Here is a 25,780-nt window from a genome sequence, read left to right as displayed (position 1 = left end):
CATTTTGACAGGCACGCAATCAGCACAGGACTGTACCTGTCTTTTCCCATGGAGGCATGGTGAAACTTTATAATTAACATGTACTAATAATTCCACGATTCATAGTACATGTAAAAGTGGTGTTTCATGTCAACGTGATTAGACATGGGAGGCACACCAAAGACATGGACCTAGACATTGTGATTTTCCAAGTGCGGTTGATTTTTAAGAGGTTTTTTCACTCACCTGTGCATTCACTGTTGCTGTTTTAAGGCATTAAGAAAACATTCTGGCCGTTGTCAACCTCTTTTAAAAATCTTCCAGTGAGCAAGAACATACATAAAGTCGTGCATTCATGTAGTGTTACATACCCTGCTCTGTGTTACCCTGGAAAAGCCTGTCTTGTTTCTGATTGCATGTGGAGAAGTAAAGATAACCATATGACACTGAAGTCAGACTCAACATCATTAATTATAAACACGTGTTTGCCCCTATTTTTAAAACTACGCCTTTAGACCTCACTTCCATAAAGTTGACCAACATTAGACTACAAGAACGAAGATTATTAGGCTTTCGAGAAACTATTTCTCCTGTCTAGAAAACACACTGTTCCTATTTTTTAAATACTGGTGTCAATTAAGACAACCACACTTTAATTTTGTTGTATGAGTCAGAGGAGACTAAAAGCGCCAGGCTGATGTATACTCAGTTCATGTAGCTAGTTGAAAGGAAAAGTTGTTTGGCTTTGTGTGTAGGCTGGAGCAAAAAACAGAGGGCACGTAACGACTTTTTCATGCCACTCTCGTCCCAAGAACTTTCACGACAGCGAGTTGGTTGCAACTATCATTTACGTGATGGATGGTGGATGGTAGGGGTGGCCGTGAGGGTTGGTTGGAACAGTGAGTGTATGATCATCACGTCCCTGTGATGTGGTTCACATACGGTCAGAGAAACACTACGATCCCTGAGCAACGGTCCGTGACCACTGGATGCGGGGGAGAGTGCTTTCCAAGTCAAATCAGCCCCTGCGTGGGGAGGACTGTTGACACTGTCGCACGGATGGACTGTTTATGCTGTAACACAGGAGGACTGGGGAACTTGGGGCCATAACTAAAACAGCCATGTCCTCAACCCTCAGCAGTGGGTAATGCTATGTAAAAGCTGGAGAGTGATTTTATTATGCTATATGCACAACCTCGTTTCAAACCCGATCCCCATTGTAGGACTAGACAGGGCTTAAAGGACTCACTCATTATTTATATCACTCCCTTTTCCCTCTAAACAACACTCTTTAAGTATTTTTGCATCATTTCACAAACATATGATTTGTCAGCCGGGCTGAATGCGGTTCTTCTCATGTAATGAACATGTTGAGTTAACCCTGACAAACCCAATTTGGCCCTCCGGTGGAAATGTGGCTTACAGAGTAAAATTTGGGGCAGATGCCTGATGACCTTGGAGACCACAGTCAACTGAATCCTATTTGTGTCGGTCTGAACGCAAAGTTGACTCCACCTCGGCTCAGAGCCTAATCAGAGTCCTGAGTACAGATTCCTTATTTTAATGCAACAATGATGATGAGATTTACCGCATCACTTACATACACCTAAATCCAACTGCAGTGCTTTTATACCTGTTCCAGAATGCTCTGAAATAGAAATTTCACATCACAAGCCCTACACTTATACCTAGAAACTATGATAGGCTATACAAAAATAGATCATTCTCCTATGAGATTAGTAACCTTAGTCTACATTCATGTTAAGAATAAAAAGTGAGATTAGGTCAGTTTGTGGTTCTGGAATATGACTGTATTTTAGTAAAATATTATATTTGTCATGACTTCACCCCTGAACATAAAATGGTGGTATTCAGCCTTCACCGAAATTAATTTAAAAGTGAAAATAGATTTAAACTGTATGACCGCTACGGAGTCTATATACATATATGGCAATACATTTAAAATCATGGCATCCTATGGTACACGTTTTATAGGCCCATTTCCTCTTGCCTTACTCCGGCACAGAAAGGCCAATTTCAGACAAGCATGTCTGTGAATAAAGCAAGGGCTATATGCTTTTGCAAGGGCTATGTTGTTTTAATGACTGAAATCCTTAAAAAGCATTATGTTTTTATTTCATGACAATTAGGCCGACTACACTGAGCAGCAGGCCATGTCACGTAGGATCTGTGCACTCTCAGAACTTGGCTATTATGCCATACTGCAGTCCAGTGGAACATATGCCATGTGCCACTTCTTAGGAAAGCATAAGTAACCACACCTCACTTTGTTTGCAGATTTGTTTGTGCATCATGCAGTTTCCCGTTCATGTGGATCATTTTGCATAAAGAAAGCAAATATTTTACTTGTAAAGGTGTATGCATGACATGTCGTCACACTAAAAAGCAACTCGCCAAGTTCAGAAAGACCAATACCAGCCAAACAATTTAATAAGATACATTCAATTTCATTGTGCAACATTTGGAAGTGTTCAGCTCAACTGTTAATGCTATAGATTCCAGCATAAGACCAATGCCAATTTTGTCTAAATGTGCGTGGAGATTCCCATTGTGTCTGTGAGGCTAATTGCACTTCATTCAACGTACCTTAGTCTAATAAATAAACATTACGTTAACTTCTCTTTGGAGCTTTTGCATAGGCTACATTTTTAGAGAAGTGGGAAAAAACGATGCTCCATAAGACAGTTACTTTTATCAAAACGTAACAAAAAAAAGCATACAAACATTTAAAAAACAAACAAAAAACAATAGCAATTGATAAGCACCCTGAAACACGTAAATGCAAACTTTTTTTCCCTCTTCTGTGATTGCTTATTCTTGAAGGCGCCATACATTACCCCGTTTTCCCCAAAGACATTTGCAGAAGTGTGCAGTAAAGACTCTGAGAGGAGACATGAAGATGGATGGCAAAATGTCCTCATCATAGTAGCAGTCAAATCAGTCCTTCAGTATGCCTGTTCTGCAAGTTCTTACAGATAGCAAATGAGTTTGTAGTACAAATTGACAGACCGATTTCCCCACGTCTCTTTGGCCTGCAGGAAACCCCTGGAAATCGGGGGGTCGCATGAGAACGCCACAAACGTGGGTCCTGGGGCCGAATCCTTCATAGGAGTACAAAGGAGGCGGTGGCAGTGAGGCGACGCAGGCCAGAGGGGATCGACTTGTGTCTGCTGTCCCCGCCGTCTCTCCCCCCCCTCCTCTCTTCCTTCTGTCTCGGTCGGTGTAGCTGGTCTTACAGTGCTGAGGCAGTGACGGGATGAATGGCATCACGGTTGGCTGTCATACTCTTGAAGGCCAGAGGGGTGGCGATGTCACAGCTGTGGGGAGATAGAGCACTGCCACTGGCTGGCTGCCATGTGGGTCCGGTCACATAGGCCGACGTGGTGGCGCTGTACCCCATGTAGGGCGACACTTGGGTGGGAGGGTGGTAGGGAGGGATGCTGGGCGCTGTGACATAGCTGTTCACTGTGGGCAATCCATTCGGCGTCTGGGAGAAAAACAGGGATAGAGCAGGGAACAAAGAGAGAGAGGATTACCATGTGGAGCTTTGCATTATGGGTCTGAAATGTCACATTTATAGGAAGATAAGAGCAGCTTCTTTGTGCAGAGTCCCTGCTTGGAGTAGACCACACGGTTGGGGTCATTTTACCACCAACTGAATTATTTTAATAAGTTTTCAGATTTCAGAAACATTTTCTATAAAAAAAAATTCTGGTAAATCAGTGCTTTTCAAACTGAGGTCCAGAGACCCCCAGAGGTCTTTTTTAGGAGTAGTTTAATTTTGCTATAATTTAAGTAACCGGAGACTGTTTTTATTTTACAAAAAATATCTAAATTAAAAAACTCAGTATTTTAACATTGTTTTAATCTCACCACATTGAGTCTGTCTATTTGTGCTCCATTATGACTTCTACACAAGAGTTTACACAAACCAAAATACATTCTCAAACATGCTGTCAGGGTGCCAAGGGCAAAATCATTTCAAACCGGCATCTGCAGCTTAATGAAAGTCAACTTGGGGGCTTGGGACGTAAAAACATAAAAAATATAAAAAGAATTAAAAATCCTTGTAATACAAAGTCTATTGAAAAATTATTGAGATAGAAGATTATCATCTACATCTACAAGATAAGTTCAGTTGAGTTAACTGAAACTGAGGTGACCACAATGTAAATAGACACACACAAGTGGCTGAGTTGCAGAAATGTGGAGGGGTGAAGTGTGGTGGAGGCAGGGGAAAGTGAAAGGAAAAGTAAAGGAGAAAAGATGTGGCAGTTGTAAACAGCACTGATCTGACTTGGAAAGAGCAGCTTGTGCATGAAAACCTCATTTTTTCCAATTTTGCTGAAGGTACACATGTACAGTTACGTAGCTGAGTAACTACAGGGGCCTGTGAGTGGCTCTCAGGACCCTGGCACTCACTAAACTTAATCCAAAAAATCACTGCATAATATCTCAAATGAATGACGGGCTATCGGTCTATACGACTGCTGGTTTCTGAAAAGTGGACTTCACTCTGGCGGAGGTGATATACCGTGCCAGACGATGGGAGACAGGGTGGTTGGGGGCGCCACAAAACAGATGTCATGAGAGATTGAGAGTGAAAAGGCAGGAAGAGGAGAAATATGATAGAGAATGAGGCTCGAAGCATGAATGGGCCTTACTTTTCTGGCACAGCGACAAAACTTAACTTGTGGAATTCACCAAAGCATTTCAACAGCGAGGCTGAATTTCTATTCCTGGGTGGTCTGCGCCTACTGAGAATTATTTCTACAATTGAGATTTTTTCCTTTTTCTGTGTCTTATTTACCCAAACGTACTTCACTGTTACGGGCAAGTACATCTTCACATTGGGTTTATGCAATTATACACCAAACTAAGATTAATGGTGATTATAACATACAATTAAATACTGAGAAACGGTGTGTACATGTGCCTGTGTGTGTCTGCGGGTGTCTGTGGGTGACTGTGGGTGTCTGGGTGGATGTCTGTGGGTGCCAGTCGGTGTAAGTGGGTGCTTGTGTCTTTTTGCTGAATTCATTCATACTGCAGCTTATTTCATAAAATGCCACAGAAACTTTAAGATAAAAAAAGTTTTAAAAAAATTATTTTTTTCATCAAATATTTCACAAAGGTTATTGTGCCTACTGAAACAAAATTGGTGGGTAGCACACACACACACACACACACACACACACACACATTCATAGCCCTACATGCATACAAACATACATACATGCATACACAACAAAACAGATTTACATATTTGTATTAGGATCGTCTTAACCACGCTATAATTTACTGGAGATATTACAATCAATTTTATATTATTTTTAAATAGGTATCATATGCCTATTTTTCACCTTGTCGTCTTGTTATGGGCCATTTTTTAATTATCAAAATGATTTTGACTTGTGTCACAATTTTCTGTTTCAGTAATTATCCAATACAAAAGTTAATCTAAATTTAATAATAAATAATAATTAAAACTATAATAATAAAAACTAATAATAATAACTAATTACTAATAATAATAATGCAATGGCGTCAAACAAGCTTGGGCCTACATCGATGTAATCTCTCTCTCTCTCCGTCATGCTGCACCTTCAGCCTAACATTGACAGCTCAAAGCGGTTCACCTTCAGGGGTTTACACCGCTACAGGCCAAACGCAACAGGCTATAACTATGACATATAGCCTGCTTCCAGGGCTAAAGCAAGTCGCAAAATCATTGTCTCTCTTAAAAGCAGGTAAATCCAGCGGGCGGTGTGAGGAAACAGTATTAATAATATATATATTTTTAAAATTCTGATTAAGAAAAATGTGTTTTAGCATTGTTTGACACATGTCAATCCTCTCGGTCTGTCTGAAAAGAAGAACTGGGAAAATTAGAAATCACGTCCGAGCTGCCGTATACGCCTGCATGCAAGTATTAACCTTAAAACGAATTTGTGATCCGCTCGTTCTTCCAAAGAAAACTCCGAGAGTCCCATGGGCGCATCTGACTGCTGTGCGCCTCTGGGCCGCATGTGACCCAGGCCTAGGCCTGATGATGTCTGACACAGTGACACAGATGACCTGGAGAAGCTCCAATGGCGCAGAGGAGCAGCCTAGCACTGTCACTCAAATGTGTACAGGCATAAAAAGAAACCAGAAAGATAGACAAAGACTCGAAGAGTCGAACTAATAATTGCCAACTAGTGTGAAGAGAAAGACACCTTATTTTGAAATTTAGAAGCAAAATAATAGCAGATGAAAAGATTCAGATATAGAGTGAATGATGGGACTTTAGGCTACAGCTGCTATTTAAGCCAGTGTTATTGCAACACTGCATTAGAGCTCTCTCTCTCTCTCTCTCTCTCTCTCTCTCTCTGTGTGTGTGTGTGTGTGTGTGTGTCTGTCTCACACACACACACACACACACACACACACACACACACACACACACACATGCAAGCAATACTGCACAAAATATAGGCCTATTTAACTCTAGATTAGATCATGCTTGCTAAAACGGCAAGGTTAATACTTCACTATTTTTAGAAATAGCTGTTGCATCATTCTTGTTTTTCATGCAGTAAAGTCTGTAATTTATCGAGCAGTTATTTTCTGCATTTTATGCTTCACTATAACTCAGCGTTTTGTGCAGTTGGTTGGCTGGGACAGCTCGCCTGCACACGGTTGTCTTTCTGCCATAACTTTGAGTGTTCAGTCTAAGAGCATCCGCCTGTTTTCTGTGTAATGAGCAGGGAAACTCTCCGTGATGAAGCGGGATAATAAAATATGCGGTATGAAATTGCTTTTGTCTAAAAGGAGAATCGCGTGCCATGTCAAAAAAAAAAAAAAAAAAAAAAAAAAAAGACGAGCACGCATCCGCGCCCACACACACACACACACACACACACACACACACACACACACACACACACACACACACACACACACAGCTGTCACCACAGCCTTTCAGTTTTTGCTGTAATAATAGCCTAACTCAAAACCAAATAGGGCCGATGAGCCGTTTTCACATGAACTATCGAAGATGAGTCTTTGATATAACTAAAGCCACTAATAAAAATGCACCAAACTAAAGTTACAAGTTAAAGCAGAGAGCCATGTCTTGACAGCGGGACTGAGTGCGGATTAAAATGAGATTCAGCGCGTGGACGGATTTTCATCACGCATATGATGAAAATATGCATTGCATATGCATTGTCTAAGTCTGCTAGTGAAAAGTGATCGGTTTAGACACCGTCCCAGTTAGTGGCTGTTGCTGAAATCACAGGCAAATCGATCTCGACTGGTTCCTTTTTCATTGATCAGTTTGGATTTTACTATTCAGATCCACCAAAGCTGATTAATATCCTGAGAGACATGCAAAATAAAGCAAATGCCTCGACTTAGGCCTGCTGCAGGACAGCTGTAGTTTCAGATAAAATCTTTGGTCGCCATAGGGCTAAACTATGAATGTGGTACAAGTCTAATGAAGCAAAGGTCAGTGATTCCTCTCCACGCAGTTCAGGGTCTTGGCCCAAGACTATAAGTAGGCACTAAAACCAACCAAATTTAGCATGCTTTAGGATTTAGAATCCTAAAGCAGACATTTTACTTTTCTAATAGCCTTATGGGTCTACAGTCTCTTGTGTCTTTTGAAATGCAGGATGATAGGCTACAATAAACCCAATTAAGCTGATTTTTAAAAAAAATCATAAGAAAGATCATGTAGTACGGTTTGACCTATTTAGTAATTATATAATATGCACTCTGTTGATTAATGGAAGGCATCGACGGTATAGCAGGCCTATAGGAAGAACACCGACTGCGTAAAACCAAAAGAAATAAATCAGAATGTATCCATTACCAGCGAAAAAGGGATCGTAGGCCTATTAATATGGTGGAAGAGAAATGTCTAGGCCATAAAATTATTTAGACATTACTAGATTAACAAAACTGCAATTAGAGCAGAGCCCTAATTGCCAGGGTAGTGGACAGACTGTTTTCACTGCTGCAGGTCTTAGTGCTGGAGGTTAGTGCTAAAAAATGAGAGGTGTCCTTTTTTTTTTTTTTTTTTTTTTTTTTTACCTGTGTGTATTTTGCTTCAGGTTCTAAATGCGGTTTATCCACGCCATTGACTAGTGGAGAGCTTGCTGGTGGAAAATTAGTCCTGTTTATAGCGCTCCATTCTTCTAGTTTGGCACTGGAAAAGGATGGACTTTCACTAACTGGGGGGCAAAAGAGAGACAGAAAAGAAGAGAGGAAAGTCAGAGGGGATTAAGAAAAGACCTGCACAGGCGACTATTCTCATGCATTCACCTCGCACCCAGCAGGCCCAGGTCTGAGCCGTGTAGCGAGTCCAGGTTGCATAAGCTATAATAAATCCTGGCCCTGAAACATTTTGCACGACAACACGGTCATTTGTCATTTTACGCACAAACAATAGCTTCCTCTCCGATGGCTGTTCGTGTGCGTAAGGTCATTTCAAAAAGAGCTTCCATCCCTTGTCAAATAAAACAATATCCATTTTAACAAGTAATCCACGATAAATATGATGCAAAATACTAGAGAGCCTTAAAATCGCATTTTTCTTAAAATAAGTGAAAAGTGATAATATCACTCTTCAAGTATATTAATATGTCACTATGTCAGTGGGGGAGATAATTTCAGATGCTTCCAATGCATATCAATCAAATTTTCTTGAATCAATAATCTTGAAAGCAGTGGAGAGATCCGACTCAATCTGACTTTTCCCCCCACAAGGAAATTCCCCAAAACAATTCAAACTGCGCTGTAAACAAATTGAATTATCCAGATTCCATTTGCCAGATTATTTTCATTTGCTTCAAAGAAAATGAATGGAACTAAACGACTTGTTAAAATGGATTTTTTTTGCAATCTTTCCTACAGCTGCTGATCAGACTGAAGCCCAGTTAAAGATGGACAGAGGTAAGAGGACGCTGTAGTGGGAATAGCCAGGAACATTTAGCCCACCAAATGCCTTCCTGTCGGGGACAAATTAGATTTACTCTAACCGTTTCCCCCTTTGTGTGTGATGGATATTATATTATACGCGGTTTCCAACGTTTGGAATGGGAAAAGCAAGCCCACCAATGTTGTAACTCGATACGGATGAAGAGTGTTTTAAAATCTACATTTTTGCGTACATCTTGAAATGTTATTTTTGATGTATATGATTGAATTTAGCTACAGCAATTTAGCTCATTTTATATAGCTTATAGACGTATAAGCGCGCGTGCGTGTTTGTGTGTGTGTGTGTGTGTGTGTGTGTGTGTGTGTGTGTGTGTGTGTGCATCGCCCATTGCAGAAAGCTGCACTGACACTAGGCCTATCCATCTTGTCTTGATTTTTTAAAATTATGTTCTACAATATAATAGGTACGTCCATACCTGACATTTGCCATAAACGTCCATATATAAATTCGTTTTCTTAATGAAATCTTATGGCTGGTGAAAAGATTGTGGCGAAAAAAAAGACCTACCATCACTGAATGTACTTTATACTTATCCCGGCCTCCAAAACCTGCCACAAACATCTGCTAATAATTTGGAAATGCATAAATTGTTTATAAAGGCAGCCTTTGAGAACACGTTCCTCCCTTGCGATTTCTTGTTCAGCATAAATATCTGCCTTGCATTTGTCTTGTTTAGATTGCCTGAGTTAAGTTTGCATGGCACTGCAGAGGAGTGGGACATGTTTCTGCATGGTAGCCTGAATCCTGACAGCAGGACCGAGGACTGACAGCAGCACTTCCCCTATATACTGCCACAAGAAACATGCTCGCAGAAAATCCGTTTCACAACAACGAGCCTACCATTAACAGTGATTTATGGTGGGTCCTATTTCACTGTTTCCAAAACAGTTGCGGTCTTACTGAGTGCAAACTAAAGTTATCTACCTGCATGTGACAAATATACGACAAACACAACCGATGCAACAGAATTTATCTTAGCGTCATTCGACTCCTAAGGCCCCAAAATGATTCTCACATAGCCTAGACTCCAAAGGCAAATCCATGTAAAAACGCGGAAAAGTGCTGGATTCTTGGCCTGGCTGGCACAAAATGTCTGGCTCCAAATCATGGCCAGCTTTCAGCGCGTTTCGTGTGTTCACCTCATTTTGATGCAGCTCATCTCAACGCTGCGCCTTTGCCTTTGTTGTCCCTCTAGTATTCCACATTCGCCTCTTTATCATTGCAAGCTGGACCATCTGTTTGTAAACTATGCTTCACTTACCTGCCTGCGTTCAAATCTCTGTATCAGCCGGGAGGTCAAATGGTATTAGATTCACTCCACAGAGAGCCTGTGACTTCATAATGTCCATTAGTTAATTCTGGGCCTAGGTTAGCCTACCTTGATAAGGAGGGGGATCTCTCTCTCTCTCTCTCTCTCTCTCTCTCTCTCTCTCTCTCTCTCTCTCTCTCTCTCTCTCTCTCTCACACACACACACACACACACACACACACACACACACACACACACACACCACATCTCTTCTGCGTAAAAGCCTTCAAAACTACACTACACATTGTGTGGATTCAACATGAAAAAAGGCAACTGGACTCCATAGAGCCGTGCTTACTTTGTTGCTCTGTTATAGACCGTATCCCCAAAATATCTGTGACAGAGTGCGAAGAGGGCCATATCCTGTGCATGGCCATGTGTCCAGGGAGTGTGGGCATGCCGGGGGGAGTGGGCACTTTGGGTGTCGGATATGAGTACAAGTGGTTGTACGGTAACGTTGGCTGTGGCGGTGGGTGAGGCGCCTGCTTGCCCGACTCATACTGGCTCTGGGACAGATTCCCGATCTTGTTGCGCAGGATCCGGCTGATGGAACTGACGGAGGGCAGGTTGAATTTATCGCAAACCCCGTCGGCGAGTAGCCTGTCCCGGATTTCCCAGGCAAAAATCCCCGGGTCTCTCTGCTTGTATGTCCGTATGTGCTTGACCACGGTGGGTGTGGTGACCCGCGGTTTGCTGCCTCCGATGGCGCCCGGGAGGATGGAGCCAGTCTCGTTGTAGCGGGCCAGGATCTTGCTGACGCACCCGTGGGAGACGCGGAGCTGCCTGCTTATGTCGCAGGGTCGAATCCCGAGCTGGGCCAGTTCCACTATCCTTAGCCGGATGGCGTTGGGAAGCGGTCTGCCGTTCACGAAAACACCGCCGAGTTGGTTCACCTCTCCGAAGGCTGGCTCTGGTGTCATGAAAGCATACAAAAGTGGAGGAAAAACAAAACAGCTATTAGGCGAAGTGTGGTCCTTCACCAACCTGAGGCCTAGATCACATATCAGCCAAGGCTAAATCAGTAACTATTAGGCCTGCTATTTCTAACCAGGCGCTGTGGTGTTAAATTGTACAAAATCAAATAAAGGAAAAAATATCACGGCCTGTGATGTTTAAATTGTGATTTTACTCATGCCATCTCAGGAAGGTTGTGATTTCTAAGGAGGTGATGTAACCCACTGCCTGTATTTTCCCTTGTTAAAGCAATAAAAACATTGCCACTATTAAATAAAGACAGCGCACTTTGTTTTCAAACTTTATTGTAGCACTACTTTCGGGCTAGAATGTGAAGTGACTTCGCCAAGAGTGTTTATCTTCAAAGGACAGGCCTATCATTTAGATGAGTTATGTTGCTTGGATCAAAGCAACTAATAGCTTACTGTTTGCTATCGGGGGCTAAAGCTGAATAGCCAGTGGTCACTGCCAAAATTCATGCAAATCTCACACGCGTGATAAAACCTGTTGCTGTTTTATTCCCAGAGGCATAAGGGCTAAACTGAACCGTCACAACAATAAAGACAACATCTCGCCTTTTTCCCCCACCTTGCCGTTGCACGCAGGACCCTTCGCTCCATCCCTAACAAGAAAACAACCCGGTATTAAACTTACCCATTGTGTTATAGCCACAAACGATGAATATGCTGTCAGGTTTGTGCCTCCCGTGCGAGTCCTGCTCTGCGTCCAGTGTGTCCAGTGTCCAAAATCGCGTCCAGGAAATCTTCTTGTGCGATAAGGAACGAGAGGGACAAATTTCTCGATCTGTTTCCTGACGGCGCTGGAGACAGGCTTACATTTCAATCTGGAGAAATCAGTGGGCTGGACTTCCAAGACTTCCGACCCTCTGATTGGCTCGGTTCGCCAACAGAGTTTTGAGATTGCCGAGAGCGGCTCTCCCATTGGTCGAAAACTTTGACATGACACGTCCCCCCCTCTTCTGCCTCCCCTCCAGCAAAAAACCACAGTGGGGATATACCACCATGAACTGCGTTTGTTATTGAGACAGATAGGGTGAGTATAATGCAATATCAAGATTGTGACTCTGGATCAGATCTTCACTTGTCAATAGTGCCTTGGCTATAAATAAAAGGTGCGTATAAAGCTCCGGGTGGTGATCATCATATGGCAAACATCTGGCATAAAAAAGAATTCATATAAAAAAGAAAAAAAAAAACATGAAAATTTCCTTGTCTTGTGTAACGTTCAGCAGTTTGATCATGCATAGTCTGATGTTTACTATGATTTTTTTTTTTTTTTTTTTTTTTTCATAAATATTAATTTCACATTGAAAAGGCGGGTAAACTCTTTTCTGCAAAGAAAATGTGGATAACCTGTGTTTAGGCAGCTTCACCCACTTCTGTATCTCTGCTTATCAAACATTTGAATGGCATCATTAAGGCTCTAGCAGGAAAGGAAAATCTGGTTTTCATTGATGGGACTGGTGAGGTGATGTTTGTAAATCATAAATCACAAATGACCGCCATCCCCAGTTTGGTTCTGCATTACACATCAGCAATCGAATGATTCTTAATAAAAAAATTTAAAAAAAAACACCAGACACGAATCATTCCGAGGATGTTATTTTGCTCAAAATGCGGTCATCAGAAGTCAAACATGTTAAGCTTTTTGAAAGAATCGGCCTGCTAATACAATTGTAAAATAAGTGACAATGTATAATAAAAGAATACAGGGACAAGTTTCATATTACGCACGAGAATGAAATATTTTTATTTGAGTTGCACTATTGAAATGTGTGTGGAACGAACATATATCGTTAAGTGGTTGTTTTTATACGATTATTTCTTTACTTTCCTTCGTCAAAATGTGGGCTCCAGTGAAATCCGTTGGGGGGTATATTGCACCGGACAGGCCAGACGTTGCCATTCTTTGCCATGTACGCACAGCAAGCCAATAGACTTTCATAATCCAAGAAACAGCTTTTTGTGTATTTATGTTTAGCTGTGCGTTTAAAGCATACTCAAATGTCTAATAATTTTTACTTTTGTGAAATAATATCTTAAAAATAGAATTATTCCTAACTTTACTTCTTCTGTATCCATTGCCTGGGCCTATAGAAACTCACAAGTAATAAGCGTGATTTGTTGCTTGCCGACACGAAAAAACAAACACACACCATAACTTAGCGCTTTGACTCTCTTTCCCGGTTGGACATATGCTTTCAGTTTTCCCATGTCATATTGCAAAAGGCCATGGAACAACAGTGACCTTCGTATCCATGCCGCAGAATTTAAAGGGATCAACACTGTGTAAACACCAAACACTAGCCCTCTGCAGCGCTGCAATTTGGAATATTTATGAAAAGCTCTGTACTTTCAATAGTCATTAAAGTTCAAAACGGCTCTGCGGGAAAATAATCTCCACAAAATATTCCTCCGTATTTGTTTCAGCACGCACAGTTCTCCTGCGCTTTGGGTGTTCCCAGCATATTTGTAGGCAGGGATGTAGTGGAGGGTGAATCCACCTTTTTTATTATTTGTGTAATGGAATGTACCCACCTTACCTTTTCAGTCTGGCATAAAAATTTGTAAATTCAAAGTATGCGGCATCAGCCGTATCATATTGCCACAAGTTATGCGGGTCTTTAAAAAGGGAAAAGCATAAAATGACGCTTTCCTGAAAACGTAATATTTTTGTTTATATTAAAGGTTATTTGACTTCCAGTTGATCAGCAACAGGAGGTCATAGTGAACCCACTTTTTTATTTACCTCAGCCTACATCACTGGTGGCGCCCCCCTGCCCCCCTTTAGCTCTCCCAGGCCACTAATGCGTCAAGGATAATGTTTACCACTGGGAAACGTGCTCAACTTGTTTCCATTGAGGTGCTTCCGGTGGCTGAAATAACAAAAGGTCATTTCTGAGGGATCAGAGGTCTCTGCAAGCTACTACATCTTCAGGGTTTAGAATGAACCACCCAGGATCAGGACACTTTCCTCCTGTCAGTGAGAAGGCAGCAAATCCAGCGAGAAACCTATACGGTGATAGGCGCCTATAGACACCTGAGGCTTTACCTGTTAACACGCCAGAAATCCCCTCAGTTTCCTCTGTCATTGTCTTTAGGAAACTGGAATAATTAGAAAATGCTGAACTTAAGTGCCTGCTGGGGAAAAAACATTTTTTAAAATCATTTTTCAAAATTAAAATCTAACCGGGGAAAAGATGATTATTACTTTCAGACTAAATTTCATCTCGCTAATGGTCCATCAGAGCGAATACACTGCAAACGTTAAACATCCCGCCGACTGCAAGCGCAACATACACTAAGGGGATAATAGTAAGCATATGAGGCTTCTCCAATCCACCTTATTAGTTAGGCCTAGTTCCCAGTGTGCCAAATAGGCAATTCAGTATTAAAAGTAAAATACCGTGGTGATCAGAGTGTTTTTGTCGACGTTATTATTATTATTATTATTATTATTATTGTTATTATTATTATTATTATTATTGCTGTCATTTCAGATAATATTCAGTTCACTAAAAATATCGTCGTTTGTAATCACAATAATAATCATATTAGGTCACCATAAGATTTTACACTTGCCTGTTTAGCGGCTCATAAGATGGACTGAAGACGCCTCATATGCTTACTATTATCCCCTCGGGATATGCTGGGCTTCCAGCCTGTGGGATGTTTAACATTTGCAGTGTATATATGTATAATTAATCCGCTGCCATTCTCTTTAATAAATAAGAATTTGGGCTACTGTGTGTGAGTTTTACTTGAAGGAGGTGGATTTCGTGTGTGTGTGTGTGTATGTGTGTGTTTGTGTGTGTGTGTGTGTGTGTGTGTGTGTGTGTGTGTGTGTGTGTGTTATTTAACTCAGATGAAAGCTTGTCAGTGAATGCCACAATGCTAATACCCCTGCACGCATGATTTCCAGGGACTGTATGGCTGTCATATGCCTGTATAGTTCACAAGCCTAAAATTGTCCATGTCCAATTGAATTGTTCTAGCGCCAGTGAGGGCAGCGCATCACTTGTCAGGAACGATGGACAGAGAGCTTCAGCTTCTTCTTCCTCTTCGTCTGCCGAGCTGTTTAGTGCAAGACAGCAGGCCGGCTCACTTCCTCAGCCTCGTCTCATGTTCTCTCTCTGCGGACTTGAAAGTGATATGGAAGTACAGGCTGGCTTGTCAACCTACACATGTCTCCTATGTGACCTCAGGCACATCATGAGGCTTAATCATTCGGTTGCTTAGTAGGCTCATAGTGAATAAAAGTTTTGCATTTGAACTGGTTAACTCGAGCTTATGAGCAAATAAGAATCAGGCTTTAAGAAAAAAAAACACAGTCACTTATATTACTCGGTTATGCAAAATATTAATTTAACAAATTACACAGTACTGCTTTGGTAATCTGTTTAACTAAAAACATGCAAAATGAATGATTTATTTCATGTTATGTTCTGCAACCAGGCAGCCCACAGACTGTAGCTGTCTACTTCGTATAGACAACCATGCTGTGTGTATGTTGTGTGGTGTGCGTGTGTATTTGTGTGTGTTCTTTGGATTTCATGCGCAAAATTTGCACTACAGTAATGGCATCATACAGTTTCAGTGTACTTTGGTAATCTATATCCGACTTTATAATTTAATGGAATAGGAACACTGAAAGCTGGATTGTTCTCTGACTCAATCTGGGGTTTCCTGCACTCTCAGCCTCTATTTGTAGGAAGTGACCAGCATCAGTGGCGCCCCCCGCCAGAACACATTTGTACAGCAACTTTTCCCTGTCCAAAAGGGTTTAGGACATTTTCTCCCCAGAAAGTTGTTCTTTCTCCAATTTGACATTTGCCAAACGCGTTAAAATAGCCTAATTAAATAAAACAATCGTGATTGAACAAAAATAGCCAATCCAATTAAATTATTGTGGTAAATGTAAATTATTTGCGACATACAAAAGCACCAAGGACACTAAAGCTTTGTAATAGCATGGTGACAATTATAAAATTTCTGTCAGTGGAGCCGTATAGTTAAAATAAGCACAGGTCTCTGTGTCATATTTTTCTTTTCGCCTCAGTTTCTTCCAGGAGTAGAGGATATGCATGGCATGTTTTCTTTTTCTTTCTTGCTTTTAATTGATTCAACAATCAAACCTAAGCTCTGCTGGTTCCACTTTAGGATTTCCCTGCAATCGTGTCAGTCTGTATCCCTCGCTTTCTCTCACTGTCATGTGAATGTGCCGTTGTTTGGCCCCTGTAAGTCCTTACTGACTCGAGATGAGCAAACAAACATGCAAGCCAAAGATTTTGTGCAGTGCTGCGTTTTTAGCTGACTTAGTGTGCCGTTCAGTGACAGAAATTTCAAAGGCCACGACAAACTGAGGGGCAACCCAAAGTAAAATCAGTTTATCAACTTTTATATTTTTATAACAGAGTTTACCAACCTATTTAGACTGAGAGAAAGCTTTGAAGTAAATCCACAGTGAGGCCTACACCGTCAAAAGTAGATGTCAGAACTGATGGAAGTTGTGTGAAATAGGAGGAAAAAAACATAAATCGGTGCTGACGCCTTAATTGATTTTTGTCCATAATGGTCGTTGTTTGTCTTTTGATGATGACCGACTTGAGGTCATAGTTCACTCACCTCATTTATCAAAATGCCACTGGCTAATTACGTTGATATGAAGATGCACACCTCTGAACTGATGTCGCAAATTTAGTTTTAATTATTTGCAAAAATTACGATTCATTTTTATGGGAGGTTCTGACTTTATATAGGCTTTATTTCCAAAACACGCACCTTAGAGGTTTTTCCTTCTTTCCCCTTTTGGATTTAGATTGAGTACGCCGTTAAATGGACCAAAGAAAAGAAAACTGTGAATGGTGGCAGCGAACTGCACCGGTCCATCAGAAGTGAAAATACTTCCACATAAAGGATGTGATACCACCGCTTCCACCTCAACCATCCTCCTCATTTGTGAGCACACTCAATTCTTCGGTCAGACTGCTTTTTCACTTGTTTTCAATTTTCAGCTCCAAGTGAAGACACGAGGAGCCCTTTCTCCTGCAGTTGCCAGCACATTGAGAGAAATGCACTGTCTGCATTGAGCTATACAGGCCTTAAAAAAAAAGAAAAAAAAAAAAAAAAAAGGACGAAGAAAAACCGAAAAGACCCTGCTTCCTCTAAGGCTGGGACTGTGTGCGCCGACTTTATACCAAATAAAATCTGAAACAAGCCGACGAGCTGCTAATTTCCTCGGGATTTCGATTAAACCTAATCAATGTGCATGGAAAGTCTGCGAAATAGTTTTATTAATATTTTTCATGCCCCCAACAGATCCCTGTTCCTCTTTATCAACGATAAATATGTAACTTTTTTGAAGTGTAGCATCAAGAAAGGTGGATATGGCTTCCTATCAGCAATTATAAAGCAATGAAAAATAATAGTTATAACTTCGGAAAATCTTGTATTCGAAACTTTTATTTTTTTAAGGTCATGAGACTAAATTTACCTCGTATAAAGATTAATTTCAGTGTGCAGAAAGGGAGTTAAAAATAATCCCCAAATTGAAGGGAGGTTTGACTGAGTTTAGGTGGGTCTGTCGTCCACCACATCAATGCTCATCAGTAACCAAACTAACCAGAAGCTACAGCGAAATCAAGATTAAAAGCAAAGACATCGGTTTCTCATTTTGTTGTGAATTTCCTGAGTGAAATGATGCGATAAAGGTCCAGTCGAGATCGAAATTTTATGCTCACACAGTTTAATATAACATCATTACATTCATGTGGGACATTGTCTTTAGCACCTGCCAAATTCTTTTCTACTCAGTTGAAAAGAATGATGATGAAGATGATGATGATGATGATGATGATGATGATGATGATGATGAAGATGATGAGTAACCCGTCGTAATCTTGTAAAAATACTCCTAAAATGCAGGTCGAAATAAATCGCGTTTCTTCATTTTAATTTCTTTATTATCTCTTTTTACATTTAAACGTTCCCCATCGCTCGCATCACCGAGTCATTGCAGAGCAGAAACTGGCCCAGGACTTCACTGCTGAGGCGTGAAAGAGTTGAACTCAATCCTACAAGAAAATTTACGTGCAATTGAAAAAAAAAAAAAGTGAAATCAAAAACAAAAATAAAAACGCAAATAGAGAATATATGATTTTATAATATCCATAGCATAAAACAGGACACGGAACTAAAAGAATAAGGCATAGGCCTAGCCTATACCTTATACAAAATAAAAAAAAAATAAATAAAAAAAAGAATAAACTGAATATATATAAATTAAAAAAAAGTGCATTGAGTCGTGGTCAGACTTTTTTTTTTTTTTTTTTTTTAAGATTTCAAATAGCTTAATCAGCTGTAATTTTCAAGGAAAAATAACTTCAGGGCTGGTAGGATATTACAGTCAACCACATGAACAACTGTATTGGTAGGTTTACATTTAGGCCTGCGCCTATTATTATTATTATTATTATTATTATTATTGTTGTTGTTGTTGTTGTTGTTGTTGTTGTACTAACATTATTATTATGTTGTTGTTATTGTATAGACTTTGGCAGCTTATATTTTCCATGCAGTGAACCCGTATTCACATGTGTTTTGCCTATCATTGTTAACCCTAATCAGATCCATCCGCGTAAAATTCATTGCAACTTGATAGCATACATGGCTTTGTATCAATGGGCCTAAACATCAAAACACATCTTATATCAAGAGACAAGTAATTGGAATTGGATTGAGACGCCTTGGCTGTAATCCATCCGCTGATTCCTCATCATTGTGGTCATCCAAGGGAGGGGGGGGCAACATATAGGGCCTGGTGATGCTGTACCGTGAATGCAGACTTTCTTTACTGCTACACATGGATGCAAAGCTCCCCTTGCTGCTCACATTCCCCGTGGAGCAGATTGGAGAGTGGTGGATAAATGTTCCCAGTTACTGTTCCTAGTAACACCCTGTGGGAAGTCCAAGTTACCACTAATAGGTTATTATGAGGACGCGCAGTGATTGCCAGTTTCAGAGAGGGTCGGAAGTCTGTAATCTGTCTTCCGCAGGTGACTGATATTCCTCACACTCAAACAGGACCAGACAATATGAAGCTTTGTGTCTGTACTGGGGCGCAACATCTCTCGTTGCGTAAAATCACTAGTGATGAGTTATTACAAGCACGCGTGGTGATTTCTAATTTCAGACAGGGTTATAGATAGCCTGGCATCTCGTCTCCAACCGGTTGATATCCCTCACGCACAAATCAGATAAGACCATCTGGAGCTTTTGCATGTGTAAGCTATTGCTTTGGGAAATGCCGTCGCTTGAGTGCCTTTAAAATAACCAGCACTGATGACTCTAACCTTTACCGTCCAAATGGCGGTGACACCATTAAAAGTCTTTTGCAGGTTAGCACTTCTCCAAGGTTGAGTGGCCCGGCAACTTTAGTGCAGCCTTAATGAGGACGAACGCAGGTTAACGACGTATGTAGTCGTGTTTCAGAGGCCAGGGCTGGGTTTCAGGAGAGAGGGACAAAAGAAACAATATTTACGACACTTTTAAGCATCCATCACTTTGACATCTGTTCGTCTGGCACCTGGCATTCATTAGTATTAAATATTACATTCCGCCCTAATTTGGAGCCCTCTTTGTCCGGTCCGACCGAGGACATTGGGGACTGTAAAACCCCACATTTATTATGCTTTTATGTTGTGTTTCTGTTGTGAAAAGTCCAAAGGGGGTGCTGATATAGACAACATTAAAAGCACTAGATGAGGAATCTTTGAGTCATAACTGAGTTATATCTATATTAAATTTCTTCATCCATTAGGATCACTTCAGAAACACAAACATTACTCAGTTTTGGGCACACGGTGCAGCATCACATTTTTTGGATCATGTTATTGGATTACTGCGTAGACTAATTTTACAATACCCCTATAAACATAGGTTAAGAGAGGTCAGATGTGTACTGTCGATGGGAATCGTGACAAACAAGCGTTATTTTGTGTGATTTATTTAGATAGGAGCTCCGCGGCGTGCAGTTGTCAGTACATGAAACGTCTTTATAGCTGTGAGCTTTAAAGATGAAGGTGACAGTTGACGGGATGCTATCTAATCTTGGCCCCTTTAATCTACCCAGATTATTGGCACTCAAAAAAATGAAAAGGTCACGTGTCCCGTGCATGGTTTTTGGTTTCTCCTGACTTTGTTGTGTTACTTTATTCGAGTCCATTGTTGTCTCCTTAAGTCTATGTAAGCTCGTTTGTTGTAGGCTTAAGTCCTTCGAGACGTGTTTGTGCTGCAGAGGTGTACACGTACATGGACTTGAATTTGAAACTGATCACGTGACATGCATAATCAGCCATCATTAGAGAAAGGATCATGTACAGAGAAAGCAGAAGGCCTACTCTAGATGAACAATACTTCCAGAATCATGCATTTGGTCAGATATCAATCCAGCTGTCCCAGTGTGAACAATTAAAGCAACAAATCTGAAGCAATTCCTCGGTCACCACTGCGCAAAGTTGCCCTGTGCATCAATATCATAGAGCCACTCTCCTTCTGGAGCCATGCTGGCGGCCGCTGACAGGCAGACTCTTTTTGAAGTGACCCAGCTCAGTTATCCACAGTACAGTGGCGCCATCTTCTGGACATTTAGTCTTCAGGGAATTACGTAACTAAGCATGACAAGTGTCACCGGTGTTGTCCCCAGCTTGATCAAAGATTATCAAGACTTCTCAGCCTTATTAATAACCCCTGGGCTCACACTCCAGGCACTTGCATATAAGAATGTATTTTAATTGGTAGTAGGGTAAGATATATCTAGAGCTGATGGAGTGGTTAATTTAAGGATCTACACAAACTGTGAGGAAATATGGGTTTGGGTATGAGTCCTATAATCGGCATATGTCCTGTAATGTCAAAAAATAATACAAATTGTGTTATAAAAACAAGAATTTAATAGCAATTTCACTGACTGGAGCTGCCTGCCTAATCAATGCGCAGGTTGTGGTGGTAGTTGCATGAGAAATAGGCTTGAAGGAAGCTGATTGGTTTGAATCCCAGATGATACAGCTGGGAAAAGACAATGAATTGGCAACTGTTTTGCCTCTCTCAACAGCTATCAGTGCCCTTGAGCAAAGCACTGAACCCCCAGTTACAGCAACCAAGCCAGCCACCAGCAAGATTGTGTTGATCCTGTTCTTCTTCTGGTGGCTGTTAAATGTAACTCTGCCTTCCTGACAAACTGTGCCTAAAAATGCTACTAGATAACTATGATTTGAATGTTAGGAAATATAATAATAATGAAATATTGATTTGTTCATAAAAAATGTTAGGAGTCATTTCTGTCACCTTGAATGAGTGCCCTCAAGAGGGCAGCAGAGTGTCATACATCTCTGTTGTAGCGTCTTCATCTGTTTTTTTTTTTTTTTCTTTTTCTTAGTAAGAGGCTGAATGTTCAAGAAGCACTCTGTTTGTGATCTTTCAGTGAACAAATTGTGAAGGAAAAAAAAATACAGATTTTATTTGTTAACTGTTTTATTTCAGGATGGTAGGACATGTCCACAAGTTAGTAGTGGCATGAATCAGACTGACTGAGCCAATGAGGAGGAGGAAACACAGTGGAAAGCAGCTCAGGGAAGCACAGCTGGACCAAATGAGGTGTAAAAGGGAACTGTTTTACCTCTAATGCAAGTAGTAAGATCCACAGAGCACTTACTTCTTCAAAGCCTTTGTGCCTTACATCATCCTCAACTCGTGGCAACCTCTAGATGACAACATGTAGCACCTTTTTTCAAATAGTGCCTATGGCTCAGAATACATGCACTGATATAGTGTTCTCCCAGATCTTCCACTTGCTCAAGTGTCTGAAGACTTCAAGAGAAAATATTTTCAAAGTTACTAGTGAGGCCGACTGCTGAAGTTTCTTAAGATGCAATTATACTGGTCATTTCATAGTGCCGTGAAACCATGTGTCCATTCCTATTGTTCAGTAAGAATCAGTGGAAATATTTGCCTCACACAATATGTTTATTACCATCACAAATAATGCTCCCTTGTGTATTTCTGCTGTTGCTGTCAGCACTAGATTAAAAAAAAATAATAATAAATAAATACATATTTAGAAAAAAAAAAAAAATCAGAGCTCTTTGTTTTGGAAAGCAACTACTTCTGCAGTTGAGTAAATTCTAGAGTAAGTCTGTGTACTTTAAAAACTCTGTACTTATGTTTAAATTATAATTAAAATGGGTAAATTAAATGCACTTCCTTTTACTTGAGGAAGCTTTATTTTTAGGAGCAGTTAGTATGATGACACTTATTACTTATTACTCATTATAAATCACACACTTACTCACTCTGATGCTATATCTTTGTTGGTATGGGCTAAAAATAATAGTAGCAATAAAATAAAATTTTTTAATTTAATTTAATTTTAAAAAAAGAAGAAAAAAAAAAGAAAAAACACTGGGCTGATGTTATCAACATATTTTCAGGGACAACACCAAAATGTGCAGTTTTGGCACATGGTTGGTGGTTGGGTCAGGCAGCATTTCAGCATTATTTGTCAGATTTGTCTCAGCTAACATGCATAATCTTACAACTTTACAAGTAAACTACTTTCTAGCCATGATGAATATGCCAACCCAAGTGTCTTTTATGGATGGGATTTTGCCATGATTGTGTTTAGACAGTGGAATAACCTGACCTAAATAGTCTGATAATCTTAATTGCTATAAATGTTGAAACTCCTCTTTAAACCTATTTTCCTTCTTTGGCTTTTCACAGTGTCTGACAAGTTGTTTTATGCTCTGTTTCTTATTTTGTGTTTGCACTTTTTCCCCCTACATCTTAACTTTGCCTCAGCTGCTGATGTTCCCCTGTCTGTCTGCTGTTTTCCAACCCCCTATTTTGCAAAGCTCTTTGGTACACACTGGTTTTGTGCTTTAAAGTGGCATATAAATAAAGTTCACTTGACTTACTGATTGCACATTGATATGCTCTCAGCAGGCAGTGAACACACAGCTGCTGCATGGGTCAACCAATTCGAGCCTCACAGGACAGCGGAGAGAGGGATCTGGCTACCAAGTCACTGGAGACCCCCACCCCCCACCATCCTAATGCTAATGCTAATGATAATAGTATTTACAGGATGGGGAGAGGGTACCAGAGGCAGGTGCAGCTGCTGAGGCATCATGCTACAGTGAACCACTAGGCTACATTGTTCATTCAACACATTGAAAAATTCAAGAGGTGGCAGTGATATGGTTGTGGGCGTTTGTTTGATGGATAATGAGTAAAATTGGAAATAGTTATGAAAGTTAAGCACTTTAGCTCTTTTTGTCCACTGTTATAAAGTACAAACTTGATCCTTTGTTTTGAAATCAGTATGTTAAAAAAATGACCAAAATAAGTGCAATGCAGAGGAAATAATGGTGATGTCATGTGGGTGCTTGACTGACATCTTTTACATCTGATTTTTTTTCTTTTTTATGTGGTTAATTGGTGGTCTAAACGTTTGTTTTCCTTTTTAAAACTCCTTTTATATTTGTATTCCTGCCTAAATCATTTCCCATGCATTTCTAAGTGTTGGTGCTCCTATATGCTCCTTTTAGTTTTTAGCTGCTAAATCCGGAGCCAAGTGAGAAAATCTCCATTTGGTTGAGAAGAGATTGGAAATGGAGAGCTGAACAACAGAGTAAATATTTGGCAGTGGAGAGCTCTTGGGAGCTCCAGAGGACCCTCTCTGGCTGAAGCCTGCGGGTGTTAAATAGATTAAGGGGCTGCCAGGTCATTGTGGACAGAAAATTCCCGCTCTTTGGACATGACTTTTCTTTGCCTTTCAGTGTTTTTGCTCTTCAATCGAGTGCTCTCTGTAAACGACAACCCCGCATACTGTAATCCGCTGCTGTTTGTCAACCACTGGTAGCTTGTGTACACACAAACCCTGAACAGGGGACTCACTCCTCTCCGAAGAGCCGCTGAGGACCTCTTGTGTGTTTCTGATGTTTGTCAGTTTATATTACAAGTCATTTGAGTCTCCTGTATGATTATCTTTTTTAAATTTATTATATTTTTTCAACTACAAGACTGTGCGTAAAAATGTACAGCCAATTCCTTTGTTTAAATTTGAAGAAAGTCACAGATCAAGGCTGAATTCACGGTTATTTTCTTTGCCATACGGACTAATCACATAGGTCAGTGACTTTGTCGAACGCTGAAAAACTAAAAGGAATTTAATACGTCCCAGATCGCATATGTAATATTGCTTTGGACTATAGACTTGGCGGCAGTAGACGTAGAGCAGTAGATAGTGGCCCGGATCCTATTCAGCCCCATTCAAAACCATGACAACACGGAACAAGCTCGGATTTATCCTCGAAAGTTAAAGGACATTGTGCCGGGGCGTCAATCAGGCATTATTGCGGGACTGAACAAATGCAAAATCTTGACTGGAACAAATGCTTCCAACGGGTCTCGGACGCGGGGCTACATTTTCCCCTTTTGTTCTCCTCCTCTGGTTGGCATGTATTTGTGTTCCCTCTCGTACGACCACCCAGGACGACTGGGAGGCATGTCCACTCTCCTCCCTCATGCACCTCACTCAAGTGGATGAGGACCCATATCAAATACGAATAAAATAACCTGTAGCCTACGCTGCACATAAAACGGGGCAGACAATGTAACCTATATTAAAAACACAATTTTCCTGACAGTGGAAAATTAGAGTTGACATCTTTCTGTCTACTCTTGAGTAGTGGAAGGTGTGGACACCTGTTATACTTGAGTGAATCCACACTCGATTAAATCACAGTTTTATCACTAAATTGGGGAGGTTTAAAAAAAAAAAAAAAAAAAAAAAAAGCAAAGCACTCGTAGAAATGTAGGCAATATGGATCCCCCACCCCCTCATATTCCCTCTATGCTGCGTTCAGGACCCATGTCTGTAATTTATCACAATCAACAAGTAGCCTAACCTTGTCAGTCATCGATCATTGCGCAACTTTGTCTTCACAAAAAGTAATCAGTGTAAAGGATTTAGGAAGGTTTGGGATTTGCTCGAAAACTCTCTCGTTACGCCTTCCCCAATATCTCATAAAGTACATAGATAATTAAAATATAATTAAATAAAAATAAATAAAATACAAATATGATTAGTGATAATATATCATTAAATGAATTGCCACTTGGTCTTAGTGATCAATAGCATCCTCCAGCAAAGGAAAAAGGAAGAATTTCCTATCAATCATTTCCCCATGCATGTAACTTAAAGAAAAAGAAGGGCAAAACTTTGGAAATTTGGAAATCCACATCCTAAAAATTCTCACGCTGCAATTAATACGCCTATAATGGGCCGCACCACAATACGTGTATTAGTTAAACTAACTCGAGGCATTACGCTAATTGCTCACTTTGTATGCAAATATTGGACACGTTATTTTGGCAAGGGGATGGGAGGGGGGCGATGATGGGATGGGCTCTGTTGTCAGTTGCCACCCAAGACGTGATTCAACTACAACA

General features: G+C 40.6%; 1 protein-coding gene across 2 annotated transcripts; it reads right to left on the bottom strand.

The window, feature by feature from the left end:
* Positions 1-2,412: 2,412 nt before the first annotated feature.
* pax9 (paired box 9) lies at positions 2,413-12,044 on the bottom strand. 2 transcript variants are annotated; one of them, XM_030045197.1, is made up of 4 exons: positions 11,904-12,044; positions 10,594-11,205; positions 8,080-8,219; positions 2,413-3,487 (listed from the first exon to the last, which is right to left on the bottom strand). In XM_030045197.1, the coding sequence occupies exons 1-4, from the start codon at positions 11,905-11,907 to the stop codon at positions 3,233-3,235; spliced, it is 1,011 nt and encodes a 336-aa protein (XP_029901057.1). In that variant the 5' UTR covers positions 11,908-12,044; the 3' UTR covers positions 2,413-3,232. The 2 variants fall into 2 exon arrangements, with proteins under 2 accessions (XP_029901057.1, XP_029901058.1); XM_030045198.1 differs by lacking the exon at positions 8,080-8,219 and having other exon boundaries at positions 3,231-3,487.
* Between the last annotated feature and the right edge of the window lie 13,736 nt (positions 12,045-25,780).

Source organism: Myripristis murdjan, chromosome 22 (genome assembly GCF_902150065.1).
Source record: "Myripristis murdjan chromosome 22, fMyrMur1.1, whole genome shotgun sequence".
NCBI classification, from domain to species: Eukaryota; Metazoa; Chordata; class Actinopteri; order Holocentriformes; family Holocentridae; genus Myripristis; species Myripristis murdjan.
The sequence above is the reverse complement of the archived record's forward strand: the minus strand, read 5'-3'. Positions and strand labels throughout refer to the sequence as shown.

What these genes read in the sequence shown, in the direction of transcription:
- pax9 (XM_030045197.1), bottom strand. An exon ending in GTCTATAACAGAGCAACAAA is followed by an intron (nt 8,220 to 10,593) that starts GTAAGCACGGCT and finishes TTTGCCCCCCAG; the next exon opens with TTAGTGAAAGTCCATCCTTT. An exon ending in CTGAAGCAAAATACACACAG is followed by an intron (nt 3,488 to 8,079) that starts GTAAAAAAAAAA and finishes TTTTTCTCCCAG; the next exon opens with ACGCCGAATGGATTGCCCAC.